General features: G+C 42.4%; 2 protein-coding genes across 5 annotated transcripts in view; both read left to right on the top strand.

Moving 5' to 3' along the window:
• Nucleotides 1–1,694, top strand: part of MED1 (mediator complex subunit 1) — a gene marked incomplete at both ends in the record, with an annotated part of 32,006 nt that extends 30,312 nt beyond the window's left edge. The window contains one exon of the mRNA XM_084238671.1: nucleotides 1,664–1,694. Coding sequence (XP_084094797.1) covers nucleotides 1,664–1,694 — 31 coding nt within the window. The remainder of the gene's footprint in view (nucleotides 1–1,663) is intronic.
• Nucleotides 1,695–4,491: 2,797 nt separating this feature from the next.
• FBXL20 (F-box and leucine rich repeat protein 20) overlaps nucleotides 4,492–24,267 on the top strand; it is a gene marked incomplete at both ends in the record, with an annotated part of 83,642 nt that continues 63,866 nt past the window's right edge. For 2 of the 4 annotated variants that reach the window (XM_084236710.1, XM_084236709.1), the window contains one exon: nucleotides 4,492–4,539. In XM_084236710.1, coding sequence (XP_084092836.1) covers nucleotides 4,492–4,539 — 48 coding nt within the window. Of the gene's footprint in view, nucleotides 4,540–4,972; nucleotides 5,295–24,267 lie in introns of those variants that run through there. The other 2 variants (XM_084236708.1, XM_084236711.1) reach the window with 2 other exon arrangements.

The following is a 24,267-nucleotide window of genomic DNA, read 5'->3' as shown; positions in this document are numbered from 1 at the left end:
ATGGGCAAATGAAGGACTTTGGTCATTTTGGACACTTAAGTTATGTTTGGTGTCTGTTTCTTAGGAGTGATTGGGGGAGGAAAGATAATTTTAGCTATTTATTTGTAATATTTTAACCCTTTATCTGTTTGTTTTATACAGTGTTTCTAAATCTGTGAGGTTCAGGGTTCACAATGATGGGAGGTGGAAGAGCAAGGCTTATTTGCTGATAGGGAGCTTGTAGCTTGTGCTGATAATGTAGCATCAAGCCCAAGCAAATCAGTCAGCCCACCTTTGGAAGTAATTAGAAAAACCCAAATGGTATTTTTGTTGTAAGGAAGTTTTTCATAAGGTTCACACATCATAGGAATATTATGAAACATCTCCCAGTGGAGGTACTGGGAGAGATTTATAATCTCTTTTCTTAGGGAAAAAAAAAGCTGGGCTGATTTTTTGGGATGTAAACATGTTTTCAGATGCAGTAAGATTTATTGTGGGACAGTCTCCCTGACCCAGTGGCATGCAAACCATTACAGAATTACTAGTTCTCCTATTTCCACAATGTGCCAAAAGTCCACATCCCAGCATTTTGTTTGTAGGAGAACTGAGGCCATTCCTGAGAGCTGGGCTCCTTGTTTCTCTTCATCACAAAGAGAAGGAGTCCAGACTTTAATCACTCCATTGTATGTTCCCTTAGATAAAAGGTAAACAAATTGCAGCCATAGTTCACTTAAAACAATTTCAAGCTCACTTGAAGCAATGGGAGCCTGGAATGCTAGGTGGGCATGAAGATAAACCCTTGCTACTATGTAGCAATACAATTGGACCTTTTTTGAGGATTAGGTCTGAGTCTGGATTTTGGGGACATCATAAGAAGCCCTTGTCCATAAATAATAGAAATCCAGAAGACCGTATGAGTGCAACACAAGTTCTCAGTATTTGGAGGGTCCTCTCAAAATTCTGCGGCCTTACTTTGATTTTGACACCTGCACTGTGCCATTCCTGATGATTCCATTCAGGAACTGTATCAGCAGGATGGGGCAGGGTCCCCAGCACAACTCTTCTGGATTAAAAAAAAAAAAAAGCCAGGTGATTCATTTGTGTATGTGTGTCATGGAGTGACTTCATCAGATATTGAAGATTTCTACGGTCAGCTCTTTTTGCAGGTTGGAGTTAGCTTAGAGTTGGAAAATCAGCTTTGGCTTTCTTTCCTGACTGTCTCTGATTTCCTCTAGTGTTCTCCCTTTTCTGGTCATCAGTTCTCAACAACTCTGCCACTTTTGTGTCCTAAGGTATTAAGAAGTAGGAAACGAAACATTGCAAAGTGGAGCAAGAAAAGTTATCCGTTACCGTATCAGAGTCAAATGTCTTGGGTGACACTAAGGAGGACATGGGCAAGGTGATACCAGAGTGCTTTATCTTGTGATGCTGATACAGTAGCAGCCTCAGACATACAACCAGGTTGGATTTCTCACAAGTTTCTCACCTAGTTTTGAATCCTATCCCATTGGTTTCTGCAGAAGAAAAAAAAATGTTACATGATTTTTAAGTTTGTTCTGGGTGGGGAAAATCTTATGGGGTATGTACTGCATAGTGTCAGGGGCACAGCTCCCCCAAACAGAGCAAACAAATACCAAAATGAGTAAACTGGGAAGCTTTTTCTCTCTTTCTGTCTTCATCCCAGATCAAAGAATCCCGAGTTAGGATCTGGATGAAGGATAAGCCCCTGAATTGTCGATGGGCACACCCCACACACTGACCCAGCATCTGAACTTGCTTAACAGGGAGCCGGGGCTAAACTGCTTCACCCTGCCTGAGAACCAGGGAGCACTGCATTTCTCCACAGGGTGGAGGAGAAGAGGCAGAATAAACCAAGCCTGGGACACCTCCCTCCAGTCTAGGTGTACTCATTCTCCTGTTTCAAAAGACGGCAAGGACATGAAGTCAACTTCTACCTGTCTTCTGCTACTGGTGTCTTGTATTCTTAGTTTGATCTGATTCCTCGTCTGTCTTTTGGCTTCATGTTAGGGGTTCTTGGTCAAAACCTGCTCTGATGTACATGAAGATTTAAGAATCCAATGTGTTCTAAAACAAGTGCTGGGGGGTAGGAGATGAAGCAGGACATAAATTGCCAAAAACGATGTTTGAGGTTGGCGACTCTTGGAAAAGTTTTCCTAAGGCCTAAGTCTGAAAATTGAGTGTAGCAATATCATGAATTGTCAGAAACCCTTTTGGGGAGCCAGTGAGTCATACAGTATCCAATTAAGTCACTTGAAGCAGATGCCAGTATAGGAAACAGATTATTCATGCTCCCTGGGAAGTCTCATTTTCTTTTACCTTTTCCTTTTCATTCCCCTTTCCCCCTTATTTCTACCCTTGAGTTAGTTTTTTGAGGGGTAGGAAGTATTTAACATCTCAGAAGCTAGGCTGGGAAACATGTTCAGCTATAAGAGCTGAGCTTTAAATTTTGAGTTTCAAAAATGTACATCAGGAGCAGATGGGGAGGGTCTTTTCTAAAATCTTTCAAATTTGATTTTCTGTGCATATGGCCGTTCTGTAAATACTTTGGGGTTTTTCATTTTTTTGCAAGTAGACAAAATCTGTGGGATTTTTCCGATTACAAAAGAACCTGTTTATTTACATGCAAATAAATTTCTTTGATAACAAGCAATATGTCTATGTGTAATACATTTATAGCCTTTCATAATTTTCATGTACCCAGCTTTTTTTAAAAAGTCCAGTCAGTCAAAAAATAATTCAAAAGTAAATCTCCCCTATTACCTGAAATGGTTCAATGGAAAGGAAATCATATGTAAAAGTTTCCTTCATTTGATTTCTCTGCTCATCAGTTTCGGCAAATTTATCAGACCTTTCCGGGAGAAAACTACTCTGATGAGACTGAATTAAGCTTTTTACGTGACGTGAAGCAATAATATTAAAAGTATCTGGAAGGAGGCGAATGTAACGCCTATACCTGAGTTTGTAGGCCTGAATCATTTCTGGTGTTAGGTTCCTTGCTTAGCTAGCCCTTTGGAGGATAAAAACTAAAAAGCTACGGGCGGAAATGTGCTTTTAACATTTGTGTCTCTGGCCTCCCTGGTGGCGCAGCGGGTTCAGCGCAGCGCACAGCGCTGTTAGCAGTCCGCAGCCTTCACATGGCGGGCAGACCTCTCCTGTGTTGCCCGCTGCTTCCCTCAGCAGTGTCTTCGGTCTGGCTGCCTGTTTTGTTCCCCACTCTGTCTTTGGTGATTCCTCTCACCCTACCGCGCCTCTGGCCTGTGCCCCAACTATTGTATAAATAAAACATCTTAAAAAAAAAAAAAAACACATTTGTGTCTCAAGTCATCCAGCTGAAAATACGCCTTTAAAAAAAAAAAAAAAAAGGTCTCTAGCACCAGCACCAGTTGCTCTTAAATAAGCTCCTCTTAGACTCAGCAAGTCAGTCACTAACACTGGGACTCAACAAAGATCTTAAGCTCATTTGCTCAGAATACAATCAGGCTCAGTGGCCTGTCAGCACTACTGGAGTTTCACTTTTTCTTTTTTTTTTTGTAACTTTTTTTTTTTATAGAGGCATGTTTTCTTTCTTTCTTTCTTTCTTTCTTTGTTTTGTTTATACATGCACTGGGTACAGTCAGAAGCGCGGGAGGGTGAGAGAATTCACCAGAGCCAGAGCGGGGAGCAGAGCAGGCAGAAGGACCGAAGTACACTGCTGAGGGGAGCAGCGGGCGGCAGGAGAGGTCTGCGCGCCATGTGGGACCCTCCTCTGGTGGCCGCAGAGGCCACGGGCAGCTTCGCAACCCAGCGCTCAACCGCTGCGCCACCGGGGAGGCCCTGGAGTTTCACTTCTAATGGACTCAACCAGGAGCCTTGTTGCTCTACTATGGATTGCTCTTTAATTCACGGAAATTCGATCGTAGATCTTGAGACCCTGAAGGTTGGGGTAGCTGAGGCGTAACGACAGACCAGCTGCTACAGAAAGCCGAGGAGCGAGAACGCCCGCATTGTCTAGGCCAGCGCCCCCGCCCACTCCCTCAGACACGCTTGTTTCTCCCGCCAAAGTGGCGTCAGGATCAGGTTCTCACCAGCCAGAGTCCTGATTGGCGGACTGGCAGGCGCTGGGGCCCATTGGGCGCCGGCGGCGGTCGGGCGGCGGAGGGCGGGGGAAGCCCAAGGCTCCTCCACCTCGCCCGCCCCCTCCGCCACCGAGCGTGCCCCTCCCCCAGCCAAAGGAATGGTCGCCCCGTTCCAGCGCTGCACCCCCTGACCCCAAGGCGCGAGGTGCGGCCTCGCTGCATACCCCCGGGGCCGAAGGCAAACCCAGTCAGCCCCCGGCGCCCCGGACCCATGCACGGGGAGTCCCCCGCCCTGCAGTGGCCCCCCAGGCCTCCTTGCAACACCCGGTAATGCAATCAACGGGGGCGGGGGAGGCGACGGCGGCGGCGGCAACGACGGCGGCGGCGGCAGCCCCAGCACTGCCCCGGCCCGGAGACCCCCAGAGAGGGCAGGAAAATGGCTCCGAGCAGGGACCGCCTGCTGCACTTCGGGTTCAAGACGACAGTGAGTGACGGGGCCGGGGAGTCGGGTGGTCGGGAGGGACGTGCGCCCCGGCACGGGCTGCGGGGCAGAAGCCGCCAGACTTCGGGGGCTGAGAGCGCGGGGGGTTGCTGGCCTGGGGGTGCTGTGTGCCCGCAGAGAGAGGAGGGGTGCGGGCGGAAGAGGGGGCTCCGCCGGGGTGTGCAGCCGTCCTGCCCTGTCCCTCGTCGCCCCGCGAGCACGCGCGCCCTCGCGCCCGCCCGCAGCCCCCCCCTGCACGGGCACGGACACCCCGGCACTTCCCGCCGCGCCTCCCGCGGGGCCGGCCCGGAGGCGAGCGCGGCGCGCGGCGGCCGCCGTGGGCTGCTCGGGTGGGGGAGGGGTGGTCCCGCCGCCGCGGCCGCCGCGCGCTCCTCCCCCCCCCCCACGCCGTTCGGAGCCCGGGCGGCTCTGCCCAATGAGGAGCGGCGTTGCTGGCAGGTGGGGAGTGTTTTTGTTTTGGGTTGAAGTTGAGGCTGAGGAGAGAGAAGAGCTAGCGACGAGCAGTCGTCGCCGCCGCGGGCGCTGCGGGAGGCGGAGGAGGCCCCGCCGGGAGTCGAGAGGTCCCCCCTCCCCGCCGCCGGCCCCGGCCCGCCGCTCTCGCGCCGCCTCCGGGCCCCGGAACTCGCGGGCCTGGGCCCCCCGACTTTGCACTCCGCACGCCGCAGCGCCCGGCCCCGGCCGCACCCGCCGGCCCCATGAGGAGGGACGTGAACGGAGTGACCAAGAGCAGGTTTGAGGTGTGAGCTCGGGCTGGGGCGGGCGGGCGGGCGGGCGGCCCGGGCGGCGTGAGGAAGCGATTCCTGCCTTCCTGCCCCGGGAATCTCGCCCCGCGCGGAGCCTCCTCCCTTGCCTGGCGCCGTCACCCCCGGCCGCCGGCGCCGCCGGACGTCTCCCCGGTGCCCGCGACCCGAAAACCCAGCGCAGCCCGCCGCCCTCTCCCCCCGCCGGGTGGCCGCCCCCCGCCTCTTCCACCCGCGGGCCCCGCCGGGGGATTAGCTGGGGCGCCCTAGTTACCCCTCCCCCCAGTATCTCTCAGCTTTCCAGTCTCTACTGAACCCCTGGTTTGCCTCTCTCCCCCGACAGAAGCAGCATCCCGGCGCCGAGCCACCGGAGCTTGCTTCTGTAGGTTCTGCTGCCGCCGTCGCGGAGCGTTTCTGGCCCGTCGAGGGAGCATTGATGGGCCGGGGGAGGGGGAAGGGAGCCTTTCGCCGAGTTGGAGAGACCGTGGTTAAACTGGGGAAGTGGGGGTGGGGTGGGGGGTAAAGTGGGGTGATGGAGACGCCTCGGGGTTTTGGTGCTGCGTTTGGTTGGGGTATTGTTCTGGGACTTCCTCTTCTTCCCTGTTGAGTCCGTACTTTCTAGCTCATTGTTGTTTCTGGGAACTCTTAGATGTCGGCAGGCTTGGAAAATCCGTTCCAGTCTGTCTCTAAGAACTTTTCCTTCTCTGCTGAGTGAGGGGGGTTTATAGTCATGGAATTGAGAAATGGGTGAGGACGTACGAAAGCCTCTGAAAGCATTTTTAGAGAGTAGTCGTCGCGTTGGGAAGTGATCCCTTTGGGAAGTGAGGTATTATCACTGCGGATGAATTACAGCAACACAGTGATATACAGGAAGGTTTCTTGACGGGATAAGAGAGAGAAACTTCTATAATAAGGGAGTAAATGTTACCTGGCCTTTTCTGGCAGCGAATCAAGCTGACCTGAGATCACTCGCAGCTCAGTGTACATCTCACTTATTCCCCCCCCACACACACACACCATTTCCATTTGAAGGATGAAATTGTGAGAAGGTGAGACAAAAGTTTTGGGAAACTTACCAAGTGCAGAGGGTGAAATTTTTACCGAAAGGTTTTCAGCTTAGTCTCTTCCTTGATTTCTTTGTATGCATATGGGAGAAGTATTTTAATTTATCCACAAAGATCAGTACAGGAAGTGTTTGAAGGAAGTTAAAATTAAGAGCTACAGTATCACTGTTGCAGGCCAGAAGTGAAGAAAATCAAGGAATTGGTCTCCCCAGAGTTTTCATGTTTAACTTAATGGTGGGGAGAAAGTGTTGTAGATACTATCTGGTATTTAATAGAACTTTATGTTCCCCTAATGTAGAGAGATCCAGTAAGCTTAATTTATGGTGGTTTGTATTCAGTACTATAAAAGTTCAGAGTATAGTTAAAGTTACTGTATAGACATTTAACAGTTAACAGGAATCTTGAAAGGGAAGCCGATATTGAAGATTTAAGTGGAAGATAGCCTTTTGCCATTGCAGTCAGCTCTATTATTTTGCCACTCAACTCTTACATTGTGTAATTGTTGGAAAGAGTTTTTTGTAATTTCAAGTAGCATTGCTACTGCCTGTAATAATTATTTCCTATTTAATTCATAGCTTATAGTGGCGGTACTAAAATAATAAGAAAGGGCCTCCCCTGGTGGTGCAGTGGTTGAGCGCTGGGCTACGAGGCTGCCCGCAGCATCTGCAGCGCTGGTTCGTTCCCCAGCGGCCTGTGAGGGTCCCACAAAAAAATAAATAAATAATACATAAAATAATAAAATAATAAGAAAACACTTTTTAAAGCATATCATATCTCTTCACTGCAATTGCTATGTAAATGTATCTAAGAAGATTAAAAAGGGGGAAATCCCTTCTTTGTACAGTGATCATGATTTAAGTGTTTATAAACCAAAAGTGCTCTTCTATGCTGTGAATTATTCCATGCCATAGTATAAATGAGGGGGCTGAAAGTGATGTGTGATAATGAGTGTCGTTATCTGACTAATTCTTAAAATTGGTTATATCTTTACTGACTTAATTTACAAATAGTAAAGAACAATAAACTGTTTAGTCTCTTATGAATTAATAAGCTTACTACTAATTCACTGAAACTATTTTAGGTATTTAACTTTCAGTGGATAAAAGATTTAATATAGGGCCTCCCCAGTGGCGCAGCAGTTGAGCGCTGGATTGCGAAGCTGCCTGCAGTCTCTGTGACGCCGGTTCGATCCCCGGCTGCTCCCCGGCCACCTGAGGAGGGTCCCGCATGGCGCGCAGACCTCTCCTGCCGCCTGCTGCTCCCCTCAGCAGTGTAATTCGGTCCTTCTGCCTGTTCTGCTCCCCGCTCTGGCTCTGGTGAATTCTCTCACCCTCCCGTGCTTCTGACTGTACCCAGTGCTTGTATGAATAAATAAATAAATCTAAAAAAAAAAAAAGTTAAAAAAAAGATTTAATATATAAGATATTTACTGCAGAGTTTTAAAATCAGATTACAGAGTGCTTTTTTTTTATAGAACTGATAGTTTTATGATTGTAAGCAAGTAGCTGAACTCAGAAATGTTTTGAGTACAGGAAATTTTTATAGAAAGTGATAACTAATTTCAACTAGTTGTGGTTACTACAAAAAAGTAGTAACTTTCTCTTTCTTGCCACATTTTCCTCTGGGACAGTACATAACTTACCTTATGTAAGTGAAGTTAAAAAGATAAGAAACTTATCTTTTCACAGTTGAGTCATTTAAATCTTTTCATAGGGAATATTCTTTGTATCCTGATTTTGGCTATTGTGACTGGAGGCCACAGACTTTAAATCTCACATTCAGGGGTAAAGCTGTAAGAGAAAAAGTTTTTAAGTTAAAAATCAAGAGAAATATACCCTTAGCCAGATACGCAGCATCACTCAGAATAGCCAAAGTCAGTGACTGTTGGATAGAAGAGTTTAAAGAGAGAGATGTGAAAAGTATTGTTCTTTGCTGTTTCATTTTGGCATTAAATCTATACAAAAATAGTAACCCTTATAGGTTAAAATAATATGTATTGAATTGTTTTAGTCTCCTAAATTCATTATTCAAATGCCTTTACTATATTGCTGATAGTGAATGTTGCTTTACAGCAAATTTTAGTAATTTCCCTTCAAATTTAGTGACAGTTATTCAGTGCTTCCTACATGCCATGCACTGAGCTAGATGTTTTACTAGAACATCTAGTTACTGGAAGAACTCAGTTCTAATTTTCACATTTCTATTTTACATCTGAGGAAAGTTAGGCCCAGAGAGGTGTTTAAGTTATACAGTAAGAGGGGAGCCAAGATTCCAGTCTGCATTTTTTTCCCCTTCACTTTGTCATTCTGCTGTTTTTAGCATAACATAGCATAAAAGCTCATGAAAATATGTGAAAGAGCTTTTCTAAAGTATATTTTACTTTGTTTGCTATCACGAGAATGAAGTTATCTTTCATTTTAAGTACTGTAACCAATGTTATCTTAACACACAGTGAGATTAGTAACAGATGAGTGTAAATATCTAGGCTAGCCTTTGAATCCAAGTTTAGATTTTTTTCAGTTAAGCCTCTCCACTTTCTCATACTCTTAATAGCTCAATAATGAAAATGTAATACTGTTGGAGGAAATATTCTACCTTATTTGGGTTTATTTAAAAGTCTAACATAAAAAATTACACTCATAACATTAACTGAGACTCAGATACCATTTTACAGTATGGTAGGAAGTGATGAGTTCTAGTTTGGGCATTTTGAATCCCTGTTGATTATTTTTCTTTATGCCTCACTCCTACTCCAATAAATCTTTATTATTTTCTGTAAGATTAGGTGTAATGTTTCTTTTCCTGTTTTATTTATCAACTCAGTTTAACTAATGTGTCCAAAATAAGAAAAAGTAGTATGGCCAGAATATACTGAATTAAGAGAACTGGATATTTGTCAATCTTGATTTTTGCCACTAACAATAATGTCATTTCTTTTAATTTCTCTAATTTGGTCATTCCTCTGCAAAACAAGGGATTTACAATCCGTTATTAAGGTTCCATTTGTTCCAGAGCCCTCTAAATCTGTAATTTTTTCTTTAATTAAACTTTTAATTATGTTGTGGATCATTTTTGTACAGTATTTGTTTTCTCCCCTCAAGTGTAGTTCCTATAAATCTCTCACCACCATATCACCCCTGAACCATCACCATAGTCCCATGTGCTCTTCCCTCCCCTGTTTTGATCCCTCTCCCTCCCCCACTCCTATTGTATGCCTCAGAACTATAGTTTGCCTGCAAATTTTGTTCTTTTTTTTTTGACACTTGTTTGGTTTCCCTGTTGAGTTTGTAATTTTTTTTTTAAAGATTTATTTGTTTATTTATACAAGAACCAGAGTACAGGACAGATCGCAGGAGGGATGAGAGGATTCACCAGAGACAGAGCGGGGAGCAGAACAGGCGGACTGACTGACAAAATCCACTGCTGAGGGGAGCAGCGGGCATGACAGGAGAGGTCTGCAGCGCCATGTGGGACCCTCGTAGGCCGGCTGGGATCAAACCGGCTTTGCAGAGGCTGTGGACAGCTTCACAGTACGGCATTTAACTGCCTGTACCACCAGGGGAGGCCGAGAGTTTGTAATTTTTTAGTAAAAGCAGAGGACCTTATTTCCGTGACTATTGCTTTTGAAGTAATCATTCTAGTATTTCCTTTTCATAGGGTGAGTCACACAGTGCTGTTAATGTTCAATGATGACCTTTTTTTCTCTTAAGGTTTTATCTTCTAATCTAAGGTATAGTTATATAGCAAATAACTGTTTTACAAATTGGTGCATCTGAAAAGGGTTACATATTTTTCCAGTGGCTGAGAGTCTTTTATTCACTTTATTTGAAAGGCCTTAAAATGGGAAAGGGTACTAATACTAAGTAAGGGTACTAAGGAATTTTGTCTTTTTTAAAAGATTTATTTATGCATAGAAGAACTGAGGTGTAGGCCAGAAGTGCGGGGGGGGGGGGGCGGGGGTATGTGAGTGGATTCACCAGTGACTAAGTGAGGAGCAGAACAGGCGGATCCACTGAAATACACTGCTGAGGGGAGTAGTGGGTGAGACAGGAGTGGTCTGCTTTGCCATATGTGGGTTAGCCCCCTGGGAGTTCATCATGGTGATAGCACTGAGACTTAACCCCTATGCTACCAGGGAGGCCCAGGAAGTTTATTTTTAATACTTTACAGATTGGTTCAAAGGTAATTATCTAACATTATAGATGATCCAAATTAGACTTGTAGATCTTTTAGGCTCCTTTGGACAGTCTGTCCTTACTAAATAGTGTTTATCAATGTTTCTTTATTGTGTAATCATGGGGCCTTTCACCTTTTGAAGCATGGTACATTGTGAGATGTACTTCCATTTTAGCCACTAATTTTTTAAAAATCAACCTGTGTATTTATCTTTCTACCATTTACATAAAATAAACCTTTGCGGGCCTCCCTGGTGGCACAGGGGTTAAAGTCAGTGCTGTCAAGCTATAGCCAGCCACTGCATTATGAATTCAGCCGGGGAGCTGGCTCACATGGTGCAGCAGACCTTTCCTGTTTCGCCCTGCTGCTCCCCTAAGCAGTGTATTTCAGTAGCTCTGCCTGTTCTGCTCCCCACTCTGTCTCTGGTGAATCCTCTTACCCTCCTGCGCATCTGACCTGTACCCCAGCTCTTGTGTAAAAACAAGTCTTTAAAAAAAAAAAAAGGTAAACCATTGCACATTGAAAACTATTATGTTTTCCATTAAATTGTTATAAACTTTTCAGTTAGCGAAAACTTTACAGAATGTTCTCTCTCTCTCTCTCTCTGTGTGTGTGTGTGTGTGTGTGTAGAAGTACTGGAGTGTAAGCCAGAGATGTGGGGAATGAGAGGATTCACCAGAGACAGAGTGGGGAGCACAGCAGGTGGATCTGCTGAAATACCCTACTAAAGGGAGCAGTGGGTGAGACTGGATATGTCTGGGCTGTAGGAGTGATGGCACTGAGACAACCCCTAAGCCACCGGGGAGGCCCCAAATGTTTTTTTTTTTTTTTTTTTTTAGATTTATTTTAGTTTTGGGCCTCCCAGGTGGCACAAGGGGTTAAGCAGAGCAGTGAATGAGAAAAGAGAGGTCTGCTGTGCCATATGGGTTCTCTCTGGCTAGCTAGGGATCGAAGTCATGCTGCAGTGGCTGGTGGTAGCTTGATAGCGCTCTTTAACCCCCGGGCCACCAGGGAGGCCCTGTAATCAATTTATATATATATATATATTTAAAGAGTTATTTATTTATATAAGCACTGGGGTAAAGGCCAAAGGCGCAGGAGGGTGAGAGAATTCACCAGAGACAGAGCGGGGAGCAGAACAGGCAGAAGGACCAAAATACACTGCTAAGGGGAGCAGTGGGCGAGACAGGAGAGGTCTGCCACGCCACGTGGAAATCTCCCTGGCTGGCTGGGAATCGAACCCTCACTGCAGAGGCTGCGGACAGCCTCACAGCACTGCGCTCAACCTCTTGCGCCACCGGGGAGGTTGTGTAATCAATTTCTACATTGAAGATTTTCATTCTTTTTATCAGTATATCTGTTAGAAGTAGACACACTTTGAAAGTCTTGTCAGTTTCAACTAAGTTAGTGTTGGTGAGGCTCTTTAATCATAATTTAAAAAATTCTTGTATTTTTATGCCTGGAGTTATTGCCTCTCAAACTTTGGTCTCATTTTTCTTACAAATTAATAAAAGTGCTTTTGTTGTAGGTCAAGGGTTCCATTCTTAGCCTTTTGATTACTGTTTCCTAACTGGTGACATATTGGAAACTGAATTAAAATTTTTAGTAATCTAACTAGTACTGTGGTTTTGGAAGGGTATTTTTAGATGTTCAGAATAAAATATTCCGTTACACCAGGAAAATCTAAGGGAGGGAGGAAGAGGAAAGAATGCCCTTAAACTGACCAAATTTAGCTGCTTGTGCATAGTTGTCTTTACACTGTTTTCCCTATTTAATTTTTCAGACTTAGTGAACACAGTTAGTGATCAGACACCCAAAAATTGACTCAGGAAAGTGAAGACCTACTGTGGTTTTATACTTTTATGTCTTAATGCACATGGGCCCTTTTGATAAAAGATTTTAACTTAGTAGCAAATAACAATAGGTGGTGGCACTGAACTATGCAATAATTGTGCTTGATTCTGCTTACTTAATTATATAACTTTAAAAAACAAAGATAGGTATTCAGCCATAATAAATTCAAAACAAATTAGCATTATATATTGAAGAGTAATAACCTTAAAAAATGGCTTTGCTATATAGTTATTTTCAGCACATATAAAATAGCTAGCAGACATGTGAGTTGTAGCTGTAGATACATAACTTCTTTGTTCCCTGCTCATATTTTCTACAATCTGATTTTATGTTACTCTTTTGGCTTTAATAAGCCTCATATTTGGGCATCCCTGGTGGCACAAGGAGTTAAGTCTCCACAAGATGAAGTAGTCCACAGCTACTGCAGCAGGAGTTCTATCCCCTGCCAGAGAGCTAAACCACATTGTGCAGCAGACCTCTCCTGTCTGGCCCATTGCTCCCCTCAGCAGTGTATTTCAGTCAGTGTGCCTATTCTGTTCCCTACTCTGTCTCTGATGAACCCTCTCACCGCCTCGTACCTCTGGCCTACACCCCAACTCTTGTATGCACAAATAAATAAGTCTAAATCTTTTTTTAATGCCCTATATTTGTCTCATAATCAAGTAGAAATGTAGTCTATTTAATCTACTTTTGCTTAGTCTCTTAAAGTGTTGTGGGGGGGGACTAAACCATGACAGGCAAGAATTCAGTTAGTTATGAAACAAAAGATTGGTAATTTCTTTTGTCAATTTTGTTCTTGGACCTAGAAAATTCTATTAAAATATGAAAAAGGAGGACCTCCCCGGTGGCCTAGTTAAGTCTCAGCACTATCACCACTATGGCCTGAGTTCGATACCCGGCCAGGGAGCTAACCTACATGTGACGCAGCAGTGTATTTCAGTGGATCTGCCTGTTTGGCTCCCTGCTCTGTCTCTGGTGAATCCCGTCACCCCCTGCACCTCTGGCCCATACCCCAGTTCTTCTATGCAAAAAAACTGAAAAAGGAAAATGGAACACTGTAAAAAATAAGGACCAAGTCAGTTTTTTTTTTTTTTTTAAGATTTAATTTATTTATTTATACAAGCACTGGGTACAGTCAGAAGCTTGGGATGGTGAGAGAATTCACCAGAGCGGGGAACAGAACAGGCAGACCGGCGAAATACACTGCTGAGGGGAGTAGTGGGCGCTGCAGGAGAGGTCTGCGCGCCATGTGGGACCCTTGGCGGCGGCCGGGGATAAAACTGGCGCTGCAAAGGCTGCAGGCAGCTTCGCAGCCCAGCACTCAACCACTGCACCACCAGGGGAGGCCCCTAAGTCAGTCTTATACATAACTTTGGTGCTAAGAAATCCTATCTAACAACATGGACTGAAGCTTGGTGATACACCAAAGGCCCACCCAATCTTATATACTCAAATGTACCAACTCCTGTGGTATTTGTTAGTGACTGTGACTTTCTGATTAACTGGAGGATGCAGGCTCATATAATTTCATAAACACTTCAAAGTAAAAAGTGAAAAATTTTCTCAGTTTTACTTATTTGCAAAATAAGATGCCATTGATACAGCTGTTCTGAATGGCTCAAGTTTGCTTTACTATATGCTGAATGAGGGGTTTTACATGGGAGAGGGGATAGGCAAAAAAAAAAGTTTCTAGATTAAAACAGGTCTTTAAATGTAGAGCACTTGCAATGCATGTTTCCTTGGTTGACAGTTAGGCCCTGAGAAGGTAGTTGCCAACTCACTGTGTTCTGAATTGCTGTATCAACAAAGGTTCAGTTTTGTTTTCTTTTTTCCTTTTTTTTTTTTTGAGATGGATGGAAAGAAGAAAAAGAAGGAATTTACAGTTTCTTGAAAAGTAAGAGCTGTAATGTTAACTGCAAGGTTTTCCAGAACTGTTAAACTGTGTCATTTTTTTGAACCAGATTGTATATTTTAATCTTTTATTTTGAAATTAATTTGGAGAGAATAAAATGTTATGGCCATATCATAAAGATTTTACAAAAGGAAATAATTCAGTTCTAAATTTGAAGTAATTGTGAAATAAATACTCTGACATCATATATTGATATATATTCATGCATGGGTGCCTGTGTGTGTGTGTGTGTGTGTGTGTGTGTACACACATATAGGAGTACATATAGGTATCAGTGTATCTATGTGACCTTGGGTAAGTTACTTATCTGGACCTAGGTTTCAATTGTAAGACTTCTTCTAACATGGAAATTCTGTAAATAAATCCTGTAATTTGCTGGAGGTTAGAAATTTGGTATTCAATGTATTGCCAATTTTTTTTTTAATTGCTGGTCTTATATTTCTTGTAACTGCTAGTAAAGACAAAGCCAGTTAGCTTTTATGATCTTTTTTTAAAATATTTTATATAATTCTTACATCATTTTTCATCTTTGCACAATGTATGCATTTTCATTATGGTTATATTCCCCATACAATTGCACCCCTCCCCCTTATTTTGACTCTAGTCCTTCCTCTCCCTGCCCCTTCCTCCCCCCGGCTTTTATGATCTTAATTTATATTCTAGTCTGAATTTCTGCTTGATTTTTTCCTGATAAAAATGAAGGTGGACACTGGTAGAGAAGAAAAACTGCAGTATATCTGATTGTGTGATATCCCAGTGGTTAGTGTCCTGTGATTCAGTTTCGTAGAAATTATGGAAATTGGGCATCCCCCAGTGGTGCAGGGGTTGAGCACTGGGCTGCGGCACTGCCTACAGCCTCTGTAGCTCTGGTTCGATCCCCATCCGCCAGCGAGGGTCCCACATGGCGCAACAGACCTCTCCTGCTGCGTCCGCTGCTCCCCTCAGCAGTATGTTTTGTCAGTCTGCCTGTTCTGTTCCCTGCTCTGGCTCTGGTGAATTCTCTCACTGTCCTGCACTTCTGACTGTACCCAGTGCTTGTATAAATAAATAAATCTTTTTTAAAAATTATGGAAATATATATATATATAAATACATGTATATATAACCTACTTCAGGGCATTAGCTTTGGTGTCGGAGTTTGGCCCTGGCTCTGTCACTTAATAGCTCCATGGCATTGGACAAATGATTTAATCTTTTCAAGTCTCAAATTTTCAGTTTCAAATTTGGAGTAATACCTACTGCTCCAGATTGTGAGGATTAAAATTTATAACCTTTGTGTAGTGTTCCTTTGTGTAGTGTTTGGGAAATTGTCTCCCGTACAGTAAGGGTTTGATAAAATATGCCTATTATATTATTTTGTGGCGTCTTCTGTACACTTGGACTCAAAAAATGATGACTATCATTATTTGTGTATAAGTATTTTAAAGTAGTTTTTGTAAATCATATTTTAAGTTCTTTAAAGGAACTTACTATTAAAAGGAAGAATTCTATTTTCAAGGACAGAATGTAACTATCTCTTTATTCATCTAATTCAGTTTTATATACTGGGTCTGTTAAACAGGAACACCTATGAATTTTATCAGTCTAATTGAACAGTAATAATTTAGCAGTGCTTCAATCTTTAATTTATACTGCAAAATTATTATTTTCATTGTTAGGCAAATGTAGATAAATGTCTTCTAAAATGAGAATCTGGCACCAGATTATAAGTTGACATTTAAGACACTAGATCAGTAAGCTTTTACCCCAGAAACTGGTTATTCTTCCTTCTTTAATTTGTAGGAAATAAAGGTATGGTGTGACTGAAAAGAGACAAATAGAGATGCATTTGTTGTTGAAAAAACACTGCACTGCTAATACCCTTTGCCACACTCATTTTTCTCAGTTTTTTGAAAATTGTTTACATGTCCTTAATGAAAGATGTTCACGTTGAAAGAAAATCACATCATAGCATTTCTGCAACCCATCTATAGGAAATAAACCTTAAGAAAGAATAATTGTATTTAGCTTATATGCCTCAAAAGGTGGATTGTAGAGCCTCCCTGGTGGCACAAGGATTAAGACACAATGTATGAAGCAATCCACAGCCAGTGCAGCACAAGTTAGATTCCTGGCCGGCCGGGGAGCAACCCACATGTTGCAGCAGACCTCTCCTGTCTCGCCCGCTGCTCCCCTCAGCAGTGTCTTTGGTCAGTCGGCCTGTTTTGTTCTCCACTCTGTCTCTGGTGAATTCTTTCACCCCCCACACCTCTGGCTTGTACTCCAGCTCTTGTATGTATAAATAAATAAATAAATCTTAAAAAAAAAAAAAAAACAAAAAACGTGGATTGTAGACCCTCAGTGACATAAATTTCATCTGAGCTCATCAGCTTCTGGTCCAGACAGAAAAGTTTGGCCTAAATATAGGAATCAAGATCTCAAAGGACCTAATGTTGGCACTGCTGTGAACTTACACTGAGCCCTGGGAAAAACCACTCACCCCTTTCTGTCTTTACAGCTCTAAAATAAGATTTCTACTATTTCCCTATCTTTATACAAACTGGATTAATTTTAGAATAAACTTAAAACTCTTAGTAAATGGCTGTCAGAATCACTAGTGAAGACTCTTCACAATATAAATCCTTGAAACCACCATCTGCAACTTGTACATTTTGCATGATCAGATACAACCATGTTTCTCAGAGATTTAAGCAGAAATTAAACAAGTCTAGAAAGAGTAACAGGAAAATTGCTCTTTTATCAGTAGTTCCAGAATTCACTATATAGTGTATAGTTATATACATAGTGTGCCTTTTGTTTTTATGGCAAAGGATATAAGTCTTCTTAAGGGAGTTTGACTGCATAGTGCTGATTCCCATACATAAATGGCGTCCTGCTAGTAACTGTCCTCTTCAATAGGACAGATTTTGAATTACCCCCAAGTAAAATTAATGCTGTGTTTTACACTCTAATGACCTTGTTTCCATTTTGATTTCATCTGAATGTAGAAGAAAATCTTGCGTTAGGTAGATATTTCTTTGCTATTGTGTAAATGTAAGAGGCTCTGAAAGCCTCTTATTTTTCCAATCTTAAATCGCTAAGTATAAAAGCTGTAACTTTAATCCAGTTGACTTGATGCCTGTTGTGGTTGTTGACTGAAAATGAGTTGTTTTGAACAATTCATCCATTACTTGTTTTTGATCCATAGCAGGCATTTATAAGATACTTGGTTAGGCTTGACTAGCACTTGAATTTGTGGCCATGGAACTAAGCAAAGTTAATTGTGTGGACACTGCAAAGTATGGAAATCAACCTGTACTTTGGTTTATTAGACCTAGTCACTGGCCAGCTTAAGTAATACCCCTAAACAGCATTAACAGATATTCTGACTAAACCATACCAAGTGGTAAATTACTTTCAAATACCTGTGCAGTAATTCATAGTTGAACCAAAACCTGTAGTGTATTATCCATATATTGAATAATGGTGATATGATCACCAATTTCAATATAATTCTTCCTCATGATGACTCGGAGTAAGAGAGTAAGAGTTTTATGATATTTCTAGAACCTGAAATATCCATACATAAGACTTTATTCATATTTAGCCCTGTTTTGCAAGTTTTGTTCTTAGGTTTGACTTACAAAACCTGGGCAGCATTTCACACAGTTTTACATAGTATATTGTTAAAGATAAAAGGTAACAATATACTACTATTGAGTTAAAATGAAAATTTAGGAAATAGTATTTTATGAATGAAAATATATATTTCTAGATGAAAGATCAAGTAGAATCAAGTTTTTAATGTCAGAAAGAATTCCAAGAATCAAGATTACCATTTTCTATGGTTAGATTTTTTTTAAGATTTATTTTTATTTATTTATACCAGCACTGGGTACAGTCAGAAGCGCAGGAGAGTGAGCGAATTCACCAGAGCCAGAGCCAGGAGCAGAGCAGGCAGAAGGACTGAAGTGCACTGCTGAGGGGAGCAGTGGGCTGCAGGAGAGGTCTGCGTGCCATGTGGGACCCTTGCCCGGCGGCCGGGTAGCAGCCGGGGATTGAACCGGAGCTGCAGAGGCTGCGGGCAGCTTCGCAACCCAGCGCTCAACCGCTGCGCCACTGGGGAGACCCTGGTTAGATTTTTTAATGTGAAATTTACATTGAAAATGATCTCACGCATATCAGATGGAGCTCTGGAGATCTTTCTGACCTTTCTAACCGCTATCAAATATTTATTCAAAGAAATGCATAATTAACTCATTACATTACCTTTTTAGTCTTGACAGTACCCCATACCTACCTAGGATCTAGTTTTATTTTTCTGTGCTTTTCATGTTCTGGCTCTTGTTAGGTGACTGGGGTTTTGTCTGTATTCCCAGTTAATAGTATTTCTTTATAGATGAATTAATATGAGAATGATAAACCACAGAATTCAGTGCAGCATCAGGTTAGGAACGAGGGGAGATTGTATGTGTTGGTCATTATTTTAATTGAAATCTTTTTTTCCCTTCTGTGGAATTAGGCCAGGATACACATTCAGGTTGAAGGACCATAGTTAGTCCGATAGTGTTTGCATGCAGTTGTACTCAAGAAATGATTAGCTAGAAGACTAAGTAAAACATAGCAGAGAACCAGCTCAGTGACGTTTCTTGCAGCTTTTATTTACTGTGGTTTAGTAAATGATGTGCAAACTGTGAAGGGTTACTGTTATTTTAGCCAAAGGAAACTTTAGCATCGACCTAATCTTTAACTGTCTTAAAGTAGCCTTAGTTTAATGTGTTTCAGTGACATGTCTTTCTGTTTGCCCTCTTCTATTTTATAAAAATGACAGTTATAGGGATCCGCCTATGGTCTAATTTGTGGCCAAAACAGAGTAAACTGCTATTTTAGTATTTATTCTTGGAAGAGAAGTTAAAGTATACTTTTCTTCTCTCTCTCTCTCTCTTTTTTAAAAGATTTATTTATTTATTTATACAAGCACTGGGTACAGTCAGAAGCACGGGAGGGTGAGAGAATTACCAGAGCCAGAGCGGGGAGCAGAGCAGGCAGAAGGACCGAAGCACACTGCTGAGGGGAGCAGCGGGCGGCAGGAGAGGTCTGTGCGCCATGTGGGACCCTCCTCCGGTGGCTGGGGAGCAGCTGAGGATCGAACCGGCACTGCAGGGGCTGTGGGCAACCTCGCAACCCAGCGCTCAACCGCTGCGCCACCAGGGAGGCCCTAATTTTCTTTTCTTTTTTTTATCCCCTCCCCCCCAAAGTATAGTTTTCTATTCACCTTAAAGTGAGTGTCAAGTGAAAAGTAATTCCTCCATCTTTCCCATATTCCAGATAATCATAGTTAACTGTTATCGTGTATCCTTTTATGAGTAATGTGTCTATTATTGTGTTATGTATGGTTATATTCATATTTTATGAACAAACAAGATTATATAAGACATGGTTTAGTGCCTGTTTCTCCACTATTAAAAAATGTTTTGGGCCTCCCCTGGTGGCGCAGCGGTTGAGCGCTGGGCTGCGAAGCTGCCCGCAGCCTCTTCAGCACCAGTTCAATACCCGGCCGCTGGGGAGGGTCCCACATGGCGTTATAGACCTCTCCTGCCATGCCCACTGCTCTACTCAGCAGTGTATTTCGTTGTTCTGCCTGTTCTGTTCCCCGCTCTGGGTCTGGTGAATTCTCTCACCCTCCTGCGCTTCTGACTATACCCCGTGCTTGTATAAATAAATAAATCAATCTTTTTTTAAAAAAGTTTTAATTTACATAAGCAGCAATGGGTACAATTTTATTTTAGAAATTAAAACATTTTAAGTATAAAAATCCCCTTTGATACTGCCTATAACTCTGAACCTCTCAGCTTTACCCCTCTTCACCTAAATAACCTGCTTAAACTTGTTGAGTATCCTTGCAAGTCTTTTCCTGTGCTTTTATAGAGTATTTGTTTTATGTGTGTTTAGGTAATTAGCCTCACACTGTGTCTGTCATTCTAAAATTTTAACTACAATATGCCTTACGTTTGTTAGGTGTATTTCTTTTAACAGCTATATAGTAATACATCAGGTGAATACTGTTCTAGCTATTACTGGATCTTAAGGTTTTCTCATTGGGATTACAATAGATATGCATTGTATATTCTTGAACTGGTGTACATGTGCAGTCCTTTTCTTTTTTTTTTTTTAATTATAAATACCAAGGAAGGATTGCTGCATCATAGGGAATATGCTTTTTTTTTTTAATTTTTAAAAAAGATTTATTTATGCATACAAGAACTGGGGTACAGGCCAGAGGTGGGGGTGTGTGAGAGGATTCACCAGAGACAGGAGTGGGGAGCAGAACATGAAGATCTACTGAAATACACTGCTGAGGGGAGCAGCCGGTGCGACAGGAGAGATCTGCTGCGCCATGTGGGTAGCTCCCTGGCCGGGGATCAAACTCATGCTGCAGTGGCTGTGGACAGCTTCATAGGTTGCGTCTAACCCCTTGTGCCACCAGGGAGGCCCAGAATATGCTTTTAGATTTATTAGATATTGTCAGATTGCCTTTTTTTTTTTTAAGATTTATTTTTATACAAGAACTCTGGGGTATAGGTCAGAGGCACGGGAGGGTGAGAGAATTCACCAGAGACAGAGCAGGGAGCAGAACAGGCAGATGGACCGAAGACACTGCTGAGGCGAGCAGCAGGCGAGGCAGGAGAGGTCTGCCAGGCCATGTGGGTTTCTCCCTAGCCGGCCAGGAATGGAACTGGCGCTTCAGAGCTTGTGGACAGCTTCACAGCACGGTGCTCAACCTGCTGTGCCACCAGGGAGGCCCTCAGAGTGCCTTCTTAACTTATCTTTTGGCAGATCTTTGTAAGTGAATTTGTTTCTCTACATCTTTTCCAGCACTAAGTATTTTTTAACTTTAATGTTTTTCAGTCATAAATGAAAAGTTGTTTTATGTTTGCTTTTTATGTTTATTTTTTAATTTTTATTTTTTAAAGATTTATTTATTTTTATACAAGAGCTGGGGTATAGGCCTGAGGCACAGGAGGGTGAGAGGATTCACCAGAGACAGAGCGGGGAGCAGAACAGGCAGGCGGACCGAAGCACACCGCTGAGGGGAGCAGCGGGTGGAACAGGAGAGGTCTGCCATGCCATGTGGGAATCTCCCTGCTGCAGAGGCTGGGAACCAAACCCATGCTGCAGAGGCTGCAGACAGCTCCACAGCGCCGTGCTCAACCTGCTGCGCCACTGGGGAGGCCCTTTTTTGTGTTTATTTTAAAAGTGTCCCCTGTCTCAAGATTGTAAATATCTTATTCTACTGTTTTTATAACTCTTTTGTTACAATAATTTTTTTTCCATCTGAATTTTTTTTTGATCTACTTGGAGTTTTTTTGTATTAGGGTTGAACTTTCCACCAATATTGGTAACTATTTGTCCTAATATTTAGTCCACTAGTTTTGAAATGCTCTTTCTTTCATAAAACTGATAAAATGAGTTCAAAGGTCTGTTTTTGAACTGTGTTGTTTCTTCTATTATTTTCATTCTTACATTTTATTTTATATTGAATATGATAATATTCAGCTTTTATCAGCAAAATTCTGTAGAGTTCCCTTAAGATCTCACATAATTTTGATAGTTTTACTTTTTTTTTTTTGTGGGACCCTCGCGGGCGGCTGGGGAACAAATCAGCCAGGGGAGGCCCAATAGTTTTACTATTTCTACATTATAGTTTTTAAAGTTATTACAAATTAACTTTTTTTATTACAAATGGACTTTTTTTTTGTTATACTTTCTAATCATTAATTCAGTCAGCAAATATTTGCTGAGCACTGTCTGCGTGCCTAGTATTATAGATGCTAAGGTTATGAAAGTGGACAGGACACATAATCCTACCTATTGGAGTTTAAAATTTAGTGAAGGGAGAATGACATGAAGCAAATGAAAAAGTAAATTTTATGTCTGATATTGGTAAGTACTATAGACAAAAGTGAAAAAGAGAAAGGGAACACATATGGTTCTTGTTTTACATAGAATGGTTAAGACTCATTGTTAAAGGTTAGCATTTGAACAACTGGAAAAAATGATTTCCAGGGAAGGACCAATTCAGGTAAAGGAATGCAGAAATGAGGAGGTTGTGTACCTGATGTATTTGGAGAACAGTGAACAGGTAGTGACTTACCAGATCATGGTGAGGTTGGGTAATAGTGTAGGAAGGACATCAGTTATCGATGAGAATGGGGGTGGGAGGTGGAGAGCAGAGAAGCAGATCATAGATGACCTTTTTGGTCTTTTTTTTTTTTTTCCCTGATGGGAAGTTTTAGAGATTCTTGATTCTTGAGCAGAAGGACTGTGATATAATTTGTGTTTTGAAAGGATCACTTGCTTTTTGGAGACATAGTATATAACTGGTGTTCAAGGGTTGATCTTAGTGGATGTGTAAGACTTAATTGGATTTTGTATATATTCTCAAAGTAAGGCTGTTAAGATTTACTGTAATTAGGAAATTACAAAGTTTAACTCTGAGCTATAAGTGCTAGAAAGCCTTTCATGTGAACAAGTACATGTTTGAAACCTGTTTTTTCTTTTTTTGGGTATCTACTTAGGAGTGGGATTGCTTTATCATATATTGATTCTATGTATGAGAGACTGCAAAACTTTTGAGAGACTGCAAAACTTTTTCACCCATTAGCAGTTATACCATTTACATTCTTACCAGCAGTGTACAGCGAGTAGTTCAAGTTTCTCCATATTCTTGCCTTGCCAACTATTCTCCTTTTTTAAAAAAAATTTTTAAAGATTTATTTATTTATGCATACAAGAACTGGGGTACAGGCCAGAGGTGTAGGGGGTAAGAGGATTCACCAGAGAGAGTGGGGAGCAGAACAGGCAGATTGCTGATGGGAGCAGCAGGAGAGACAGGAGAGGTCTGCTGTGCCATGTGGGTTATCTCCCTGGCTGGGGATAGAACTTGTGCTGCAGTGGCTTTGGATAGCTTCATAGTGCTGAAATCCCCGGAGGCTGGGGATCAAACCAGCGCTGCAGAGGCTGCGGGCAGCTTCGCAGCCCAGCGCTCAACCGCTGGGCCACTAGGGGAGGCCTGATCTGTTCATATTCATTGCACATTTTTCAATTAGGTAATTTGTTTGTTGAGTTGTTTGTTTCACTTATTTGGGTACCACATCTGTGTCATATATATGATTTGCAAATAACTTTTTTATGTGATTTGAATTTTTTTGTTGCAAACCATACTTTTGAATATTAAAATGTGGTGACTAGAAATCACATTCTCCCTTTCTGGCTTTGTTGATTCTACTTTTTTTGTTGTTGTAGTGGTGGTGGTGTTCACTGTTGTTTCTGAACTAACTTTGTAAAGTCTATTCTTTGTCATTTGTGGTCACTGAAATCTCTTCCATTAACTTAGTGCTCAGCAAATCACTGCATAGAGATTTCCTTAAGTATCTGGAACCAAAAATTCTCCCAATCTATGCTGAGGGCCTTTCTGTACATGTTAGGACATGCCTTCAACACTTAGCCAAATGGTTTACAATTATGACTTAGTCTTCACTTCCTGCTTTTGCAAAGTCTCAAGGTCAGAGGTGACAGCTTTAGGGCCTTCTCTTTTCTGAGCATGTGCACAACCTTGGGCATGCGAGTGGCCTTCTGAATTCTCATGAGCTCTTTATTACACCATCATGGACATCTCATTCTCTGTTCATCCCAAACTCTTTTATTTGTCTGTCATTTGCCCCAATTGTTGTCTCTCCCTCAGGCAACAGTGACTAAAAGATGCCTGTAAATATTTTAGACAAAATGGGGGTAGTTGCTCTAATCCTAGTCTCCTTTTGAGCTGGGGAAAATAAAGACAACGCTTTTGAGCTGGTCTTCCAGGACACAACCATCCCAGTCAAAACAAATAAATAACAACTCTTTGAAAATGAAATCTGCTTTGTTTCCTCAGTTAACCAGCAAAGCATGCTCAGTCTGCTGAACTGAGGGTAGGGGTAAATTA

Source organism: Talpa europaea, assembly GCF_964194135.1.
Source record: "Talpa europaea genome assembly, chromosome: 7".
Classification (NCBI taxonomy): domain Eukaryota; kingdom Metazoa; phylum Chordata; class Mammalia; order Eulipotyphla; family Talpidae; genus Talpa; species Talpa europaea.
Note: the sequence above shows the minus strand (reverse complement) of the source record. Positions and strands in the feature narration are given on the sequence as shown.